The sequence below is a fragment of the Adelges cooleyi genome, unplaced genomic scaffold, assembly GCF_023614345.1.
Source record: "Adelges cooleyi isolate 19-005CV unplaced genomic scaffold, UGA_ACOO_1.1 ACOO_flye_CR_arks_rails_tigmint_CR_PRNA_9, whole genome shotgun sequence".
Classification (NCBI taxonomy): domain Eukaryota; kingdom Metazoa; phylum Arthropoda; class Insecta; order Hemiptera; family Adelgidae; genus Adelges; species Adelges cooleyi.
The window spans coordinates 11447260-11456472 of record NW_026096579.1 but is presented as its reverse complement, the minus strand read 5'-3'; the positions used below and the strand labels follow the sequence as shown (position 1 = coordinate 11456472).

The 9213-nt window shown below is 29.2% G+C and overlaps 2 protein-coding genes across 2 annotated transcripts; both read right to left on the bottom strand.

The window, feature by feature from the left end:
• Window positions 1-292: 292 nt before the first annotated feature.
• Window positions 293-4264, bottom strand: LOC126846259 (cAMP-dependent protein kinase catalytic subunit alpha-like). The gene is made up of 3 exons (XM_050585542.1): window positions 4058-4264; window positions 3444-3821; window positions 293-493 (listed from the first exon to the last, which is right to left on the bottom strand). Exons 1-3 carry the CDS (start codon window positions 4262-4264, stop codon window positions 293-295), a joined length of 786 nt encoding a protein of 261 aa, XP_050441499.1.
• Window positions 4265-5750: 1486 nt separating this feature from the next.
• Window positions 5751-8123, bottom strand: LOC126846763 (retinaldehyde-binding protein 1-like). The gene is made up of 6 exons (XM_050586549.1): window positions 7884-8123; window positions 7542-7701; window positions 7212-7464; window positions 6627-6737; window positions 6106-6208; window positions 5751-6026 (listed from the first exon to the last, which is right to left on the bottom strand). The coding sequence occupies exons 1-6, from the start codon at window positions 8005-8007 to the stop codon at window positions 5866-5868; spliced, it is 912 nt and encodes a 303-aa protein (XP_050442506.1). The 5' UTR covers window positions 8008-8123; the 3' UTR covers window positions 5751-5865.
• Between the last annotated feature and the right edge of the window lie 1090 nt (window positions 8124-9213).

The following is a 9213-nucleotide window of genomic DNA, read 5'->3' as shown; positions in this document are numbered from 1 at the left end:
AACAATTTAAAAATTATTGCACAGGAAATAGTTAACACGGCTGAAAATATCAGTAAGATGTAAACAAAATTATTTCATTTAATAACATTATGTAAATTAGAGTTAACAGGATTATCGCCAGGCTAAGACGACAATGTGGAATAAGTGAAGCGTTCAAAACTAATTTTGTTCTAAAGATGTAATACAAAATAGCCGAGAGAAACAAAAAATGTATATTATAGATAATGGTAAAGAACGTTTGCTTAATTCTATTCCACCGGCAAATAATAGCTCCGTTGAAACTAATTATTTTTTAAAAATCGACATACTCGTTTTCATAACTGTCCAGTATGTTGCGAATTTCTTTTTTAGAAATCCATTCAAGATCTGGTTTGAATGGTGCTTCCATTTTCTGGTTGATTATTTGTAACCAATTTACAGGTCTGAACCAAGGATGTTTCTTTATATCTATGACTCCGTTTTTTAAGTTCCCATAACGTTTTGATAGGTCTGGCTGGGCAACATATAAAACAAATATTATATAAAGTTAGACGAAGTAAGTGTTAAGCTGTTGTAACCACTTCCATAATCAGGATTATAATGAAAACAGTTTAAGTAATAATATAATTGTCGTTACATTCTCCTATTGTAGCAACATCGTAAAGACATGCCTGCACATCATAAAAAACACAGTAGAATGAACATAAAAAATCAAAGAATTGCACAATTATCCTGTTGCGAAGCATTTATTGAATATTAGTCGTAGCATAAAATCAGTGAAATTACTCAATAAGGTAATTAATTTTAAAGAACTTGATATTGGATCGCATACTAACTGTTGAGTGTATTTAAACATTGATTGGCTTCATGATATAATGAAACTTTATGGCCCATGATAGCGCGCGAGGCCGGTCGTTGCCGTACATGACGTTGCTAGGCTATTAGTATTTAGGCTATATAATACTATACAGACGGGGAAAATATACAGTACGTATCGCACCCACTGTAGGACTTTTGGGGACATGTGTCGAAATCCCACAAGTACGCCTAGTTCATTAATTTTAGAGCATTCGACTAGAATATATTTTAAAAACATCAACTCACGCAATCTAATAAAACGCACATGCATAAATTGCTCAATACTCGGGAAAATTGAATTGTTTTTTGAATATCACATAATAGAAAAATATTTTTAGTATACTTTCTCTTTGATATTAAACTGAGAGTTTATTGGTTTTGCAATGATGTAGTTTTGTCTTTATGCACAATCTACCACCACAATGTACACCATACATCGAGACACCCACTGATTCGAAAATTGCTAAATTATTTCAATGTGAAATTGTATCACATACTTTACATTATTTAGCTATTATGAAAACGTTATATATATATATTAGGGCGGCGAAAAAAAATATTTTTTCGCCCACCACTAAACATTAAACTTTATAGAAAAAAATAAGCTTATCAAAATTTGGGGCCATTCGGTAAAGTTTAAATCTAAAAAACTATTCGATATTTTTCGAATCAGACCGTTTTATTGGAGCTCCAAGAAGGTACACTACCGTTTGATAGAGTAATATATAAAATCTAAGCTCGTATAATAGGGTTTTATAGTAATTTTAATAATTAAGTATACCTTTTTTTTATTATTTCGAAAGTTAAACTCATAAAAAGATATAAAATAAAATGTATACAAAAAATCGAATTAGCTAAATATTAAAAATCACTAGGTTGGAGAAAAGTATCATTAAGGCTAGCACAGCATATAAAAAACCTAAACTAACTCCACACCCCATTAAAATAACATTGTTTTCCTTATAATTTTTCACCCACTTGAATTACTTTAGGAAGCGGTTGCATCAGTTCAGTTATAGGTTCGTCGTCATTGTTTCGACAATCCGCTTTATTTAATTGTCTATTATTTTCTTTTAAAAAAATAGAACAGACCTACTTTATTCATTTATTGTCACTTATTTTGTTTTTCTTTTCAGTCGTAAATAGAAAGATGTTTTAAGAAAAAATCTGAAATTCCGATAAATTGTTAAACTACGTCCTAACGAATTTTAAGATATATTTACATATGTTATGATATGTTAAAAATTATTTGAACATTAAAGAATTTTTCTAGAAGGTGCAGGATTACCGTAAAACTAAACAATAAATGGAAAAACATCTACATTCAAATGCCCCATTAAGGTAAAGTATGATATATATTTTGAACACGCCATTCTCGCGATAAACATTTTATCATAAATAAAATAAAATAAAGTTTTAAACACGGCGGAATAATATCTAAATTGACTGAAAATGTATAATGGGTTTTATTTTATGTGGTAATCAGCAAACTTTTGTTGTCGGAAATATTTCTTACATCTCCGATAACGAAAAACAACAACATATAATTGTTGACTTTTTTTTTTTTACAGCGTCTTGGTATTACATTTGCATTACAATAAACTTAAAAGTATTATGTCTGCTAAAACTTTACCTAATATATTATTCCTTTTGTTAGAGAAAATCACGCTAATATAGCATTTTAATGAAAAAATATTTAATATAGTAAACTTGATTATTAGTGTCGAATGTTAATTTTAGCTCGTCTAAACTATCCAATACATATAGCTTTAATAACACGATTAGGAATTTCAGGGTTTATGGTTAGGTGCAAGAGGTACGGCCTCATCTTTTAGGCTCAATTTTTTTGAAAACTAAAATTTTACAAGGAAGATTTAAAAAAAATATAATACGGTATGTCTAAAGAATATTTCCTGCAAATTCGGAGCTAATGCTACTGTTTTAAATACAAGGTATAGCGCGTGGTAATATTAATTTTAAAATGGGGGAACTTTTTTAAATTGTTTACCTAATTATGTGTTTTTTAGGTACGATTTCTCATCTATAGACTTACTACATGAAGAAATTAGTTCAGTGGTTTGGAAGATATCGCGGGTGCAGACAAATAAATAATAAAAACACATCATTGTAAAAAAAAAATACCTTCAGTAATGTAGAAATAATTTCTATTCAGTAGTTTCTGAAATGTATTACTTGTTGATTATATATGTAGGTGTTTTCACCTATTTTAGTTGACCGAAATACAATAACTTTACCCCATTTACCGACTTTGAAGGGAAAACGTTTAGCGATATCGCTGTAATGGATTTGTCTGCGTTTATTTCCATAAACTGTTGTGTGTACTTTTATGTATAATAATTTATCGACGACTTTAACACGTTAACGACCAGGGGTCAATTTTGAAACATTACCCTTGGACCAGGGTATTTACTACCTGCATTTATTATACATTCGGGTAAGCCACATAGGGTCACACGGTCTGTGGAGAAAACAGCCTGTTTACAGCCCGTTAAAATAAATGTAATTTTGTTTTTCCATTTCCCTAATTTAGACTAATAAATCAGGAGAATAAAAATATCGTACGCAATGCGGGTTGAATAACTTACTTGCAACATATTTCGCAGCAAACTCTGCAACGATGGGCTAAAACCAACGTCCAAATTGTAATTTGTGTTTAAAGCGTTCTGGAAAATAGTTCCAACGTCGGGTCCCTCGAATGGAGTCCGTCCTGTAGTTAACTCGTACATCATAGCCCCTAAACTCCAAAAGTCCACAGCCTGACTGTAGCCCTTGTATGTGAATATCTCGGGCGCCATGTAATCCGGTGTACCGCAAAATGTATAAGTCCGACCCCGTCCGATCGACTTGATCATGCTGAAATCAGCTAACCGCAAATATCCGTTTGCATCTATCAACACGTTTTCAGGCTTTAGATCTCTGTGCACGAATCCCGTAGCGTGCAGAAACTCTAACGCCAACAGTATCTAATTAAAAAAAAAAACTTTTTGAAGTACGAATTTTTATAAATAAAATAAAATATGAAAAAAAACAGTTAGAACTTTATAAAACATTTAGTGTGGAATGTGACAACAAAACATATTAATAGTAATAACATAATAATATTATATTTGTTTGGATACTTTTATTTGTATTTTTCATTAGCTAAAGATTTTTACATTTTCATTCTCAACGAATTATGATTAAAATAGATTTCCTTTACTTGGGCAGAGTAAAATCGAGCCATATATTCTCCCAGCGATCCTCGTTCGTACACTAGGTCAAATAAATTTCCTCCTGGCGTGAGTGGCATGATCAGGTAAGTGTTATCAGGGTCCGTTGCCAATAAATGCATTCCCACAATAAATGGAAATATACCGTCCAAGGCGGCCATTACTCTTTTTTCTGTTTCTACGTATTGATGGTACATTTTTGGAAGATTGTTTTTGATCACCTTCGCTGCCTTTAATGCACCTGAGTTTTTATGGCGGAGCAGAATAGTATGACTGAAATTACCGTAGCCTATGTTTTGCAAAACTTGAAATTCCGAAATTGTAACATAATTGATTGTACCAGTTTCGTACCTATTACACGTGTGAAAAGAAGGAAACATCAGTTGTAAATATACCAATGCATTCAATATTCATAAAAAATAATTTATTTTACAAACAAATTGTTTTAAAAAAAAGATGTTTACTAACAGTACTAACGCGAATTATTATGTACAATATATTAGCATTGGACGTAATTAGGCAATAGGCATACAACGAACGATTATAATACGAACTCACTTGTCTAAAAAAATCTGTTTTTGCATATTAATATACTTGGTAATGTTTTTTATTTCCAACGTATAAGTTGCCATTTTATTTATTTTTTACTGATTACAATGAAAAAAAAACCGAAGAATAGTATTTTACAAACAAATGTAATAAGCTAGTTAATAAACTAGAAATAATCATACGTACTACCATACCAACTGTTCAACAAGACACAAAAATTAATTATAATATGATATTTTTTTTATATTGTTTACAGTTTATTTTTCTCCGAATGTTCATAACATCACGTTTCGAACATTTAAATTTATTTGATTACCTAATACTTCTTCTGTAAGTCTGCAATAAGATATCATATAACTTATTGGTAATTTTTATCTTATACATAAAGTATTATTCTGCAAATACGGTAATCTTTTTTACCATAAAGAACTCAGAAAAAATTCGACAATATAATGAGATATAGTTACCTATATTATATTAATATTTTTAGTATTTTTAAAGTAACTTTTAAGTTCATTTCTCTTAGTGGATTACTTTTTTTACCTAGACTTCTAAAAATATATAGGGAAAAAAAACACAAGTAAGTTGTACCGCTAAGACCAATAAATTAGTTAGTGCAATAAATTCTCTGAATTACAACCTAGAAGGACACTTGGCCAAGATACTAAAAGAGAAAGTTAGTAAAAGAACACCATACATAAAAAACTCGACGTACTTTGTGGAAAAAATAAAATACACAAAATGGGAAACCGGAGATATCCTGGTTAGTTTTAATGTGGTGTTATTGTACACAGTGGTTCCAGTAAAAGCCACATTAGAAATCATAAAAGGGAAAAATGTTTGTGGAATATTTTTTCGAAAATTACTAATAAACTAAAAATATATCATAGCTCTTTAGCTCCTAGAAGGGGTGGAAATAACTTTTTCTCTATATAGCTTTTCCGAACTAAAGGACACTCTACCTTTAGTCTAATTTTTTTATTTGTTACTTTGTTCCACTGCAACTGTTTCCGCCGTTTCTACTCAGTTCAGTCGTGGAAGTGGAATAGTGACTATCGCTTTGAAGATGGAGTCGGCTATAAGTTTAAATAAATAATCAAAAGTTTTATTTTAATTTTTAACTTTTTACACCATTAACTTTGTTTTATTATTAGTTACTACTAATACTTGTTTATACAATTGAGACATTTAGTTTTTAAAATTAACTTTAAATTAATACACAATAATAATTAATAAGAATTAGCATAATTTAATCAATGTTCAATTTTTTGAAATTTCCGTCATATCCAAAAAGATTAGATTGTTCATTACTTTCAGTGTCCGTTGGTTTTTTATCCATATCAGCCTTAAGCGAGAAAAGACCGTTCAAAAATATATCTCTTTCCGCTATAACACTTGCTTTGTTATATTCTAGTAAAACATATTTGTTTTCAATTTAAATCAATAATTACGTTGACATTAAGGAAATATATGTAAAATGTATACAAACCTCCAAGTTCCTTAATAGATTTATCGTTGCCTCCAAAATCTGACGGAATACATTCATTTGAAATATGTTTTATTACATCGGTGGCGTCTTGATGCATAAAGATCTATAGGTAAAATAAAAGTTATTCAAATATCACAAACACGATTACTTTTAAAATACTGTTTATACTTATTCCATTACACATTTAATTAGAAATTTAAAATAGTTTCAATTATAAGTTCAAGAACTTCACCAAACAGTATACTTTATATAAAATTCCAACAATTAGTTACAAAAATTGTCTTAAATATTAATCATAAAAAATTGACTTATGATTTATGACATAGCCCTACCAAAGCAGATAGATTGCATTTAATATTGCAGAGAAATATCATATTATTCATTAAAATAATAGAAATAATCAATAACCTTACTTGAAACGGAACTATAAAATTAATAGTTTTACATCTTTGAAAATGTTAATATAAATGATTATAACATATAAATGATTATTACTTATTATTTATAAAAAAAAACCTTACTCGGGTTTGTATTTTTTTTGGAACCAATGTCTTAATTATATTAAAAATTGTAGCTGCATATGCTGGTACGTTTATAAAATGCACTTGAATAAGTTTGTACGGAAAAAATGACTAGAACAAAAAAAATCATAAAATAGTATTATACAGTATTATCATTATTTGAAAATCGGTTCAGGGTTAATATATTAGATTATACCTATGTTATAATTACAAATAACATTTATTTAACTATTTTAATGATCAGTGGGTAATATTAAAAAAATATATGTTTAATATGACCATTTTGAACAAAAAACAATGACTTTTTTCGTTATCAAGATTAAACTATTTGTTTTCATATATCGAATATGTAAGCTTACTAAAAAGCTCATTTGAAGCTCGGTAGAACATTACGATACATATTAAATTATATATTATAATTTACATAACTATTGAAGTATAATATGTGCTTATTGAGTAAATACTATACTTTATAATGTGTAATAATTGAAATAGGGATCACTCTGTAACATAGGCTTAGCTATGATTTCTGTCTGGGTTGTGTTGAAACATTATATTAACTCTTAAGCAAAGCTTATTACTTACCGAACATTTCAAAGAATTCCTGAGAAAACTAGGCGTAGCTTGAGTGAGAAGTTCATTTTTGTTTGTTACCGACATGTCGTATATTATGATCACACCATTTACGGACACCCTTTTGAAGTTCAAGTCCATTGACATATAAAAATATTTCACCCATTTATCCAAGTACCTACCGGTAACGTCTTCGTCCGTTATGTTTTTTGCTACCAAAACTTGATATCCTTCCTCGGTTAACTTTGAAGAAAAGCCAAACCACCTGTGTGGTAATATTAATTTGGTCACGTTTTTCCTACGAGAAAGCGTTTATATTATTATTGGAAAAAAAACACGTACGTTTTTCGCATCGCAGTTTGAACGTCGTCTCCCAGTGGATCACGAACACCGAAGAACTCATTCATTACAGCTCTACAACAAAAGTAACCGTCCAATGTTTCTTTTGTTCTTTCTATTCTGTATTTTCGGCCGATATAACAATTCTTTAACCATTCTCGATCTGTAATACAAACGAAAGTTTAAGTACAATTATTATTTGTGTGTGACAAATAATGTCTTCGACCTTTCAATAATATTCTATAATGACTTAATAGGTAATCAATGATTTACAAAATTTGTAGGAAACATATTAATATATTATTGATTTTTTTATCGCAAAATATAAGTGATTTATCATATTACCGGTCACATTAGGCAAGTGAGGCATAATATGTAACCACTCGACAAGTTTTTCAACTTCAGCATCATAAATGTCATTTTTCGATCGTTCATTACTTCTTTCGATTTGATTGTTTTCACTTGCCATTTTACTATTTATTTTTATAGAAGTGCAACTTGCTAACGTTGGTCGAGTAATAACCAACTGAACGACCCACGGCTACGTAAGACTATAAGCTTGCAAAGTAATCACACATTTCATACTACTGCATACAGCATGCGACAATTCATTAAAGTGCTAATAAATATGTTGATGTAATTTACATTCGGATACACTAATTTGTTACATCATTTATTGCCGGACATTTAATAGTCGACTAACAAGAGATTTAAAAACTGGCATATCATTTTCTGTCATTATTCATAATAACTGACATTAGATTTAAATAATTAAATCTATAAGCAATGACATTCACTAATTAATTTGTTTCTTTTATTATAATTTTCAATAAAACAATAAGTTTTATTGAACAGTTGTAAGTGCCTATATTATTACTCTTTATAATTTCAACAATTATTTTAATAAAGTTAGGTATATAGGTTTAAAAAGTTAGGGTCATAAATCCTGTTATGGTAGTATAAAGAAAAAGCTTCCCTCTTTCTGGGATAATCCCAGATCTATTGACTTGCTGCATGAAAGAATTGGTTCAGCGTTTTTTCGAAGATACCGTGGGTATATTTTATCATTGTAAAAACAATACCTTCAGAGCTCCACATCGAAGTTAAAATACACAACAGTGATTTAAATAGTAGTATCAGAATTATTATTATTATTTTATTGTTATTACTCAAACAATTTGTATAAACAATAAAAAATACTTATACTTTTCTGTTCCATCATTAATTTTAACATCTTAATAATAAAATATTATCCGCAAAGAAAAAGGGTTAAATGTTTTGTTGTTTTTATATTTTCATATTATGAAAAAAAACTTTAACGATACACAAAATGATGTATCTAAGTAAAAACAACGCTATTGAAATTAAACGAGGTGTAGTCGTTGCTGGATATGCAAAAGTGGGTCATAAGGCCTCGCTTTGTTATTCTTTTGTAAACGTAGGTGCCATTGAATAACCATGTTAATGCTAATATAAAAACAGCATTTTTAAAATGAGGTATAAGATAGATATTTTTGTATTGTTAACCATGATGCACGCATAAGTCCAATAAGCATGTAATATATAATTTATATACTTTATGGAAATCTTATATATAATTAATTATTTTTAAATACGTTGTCTATTTAAAGAGATATTGTATTATATGTTTGTTCTACGAAAGAATATTTATTTA

What these genes read in the sequence shown, in the direction of transcription:
- LOC126846763 (XM_050586549.1), bottom strand. Translation starts at nt 8,007, where the DNA reads ATGGCAAGTGAAAACAATCAAATCGAAAGAAGTAATGAACGATCGAAA. An exon ending in TCACTTGCCTAATGTGACCG is followed by an intron (nt 7,702 to 7,883) that starts GTAATATGATAA and finishes TTTGTATTACAG; the next exon opens with ATCGAGAATGGTTAAAGAAT. An exon ending in CAAACTGCGATGCGAAAAAC is followed by an intron (nt 7,465 to 7,541) that starts GTACGTGTTTTT and finishes ATTACCACACAG; the next exon opens with GTGGTTTGGCTTTTCTTCAA.
- LOC126846259 (XM_050585542.1), bottom strand. Translation starts at nt 4,264, where the DNA reads ATGTACCATCAATACGTAGAAACAGAAAAAAGAGTAATGGCCGCCTTG. An exon ending in CTCGATTTTACTCTGCCCAA is followed by an intron (nt 3,822 to 4,057) that starts GTAAAGGAAATC and finishes TTTTTTAATTAG; the next exon opens with ATACTGTTGGCGTTAGAGTT. An exon ending in TGCTGCGAAATATGTTGCAA is followed by an intron (nt 494 to 3,443) that starts GTAAGTTATTCA and finishes TATGTTGCCCAG; the next exon opens with CCAGACCTATCAAAACGTTA.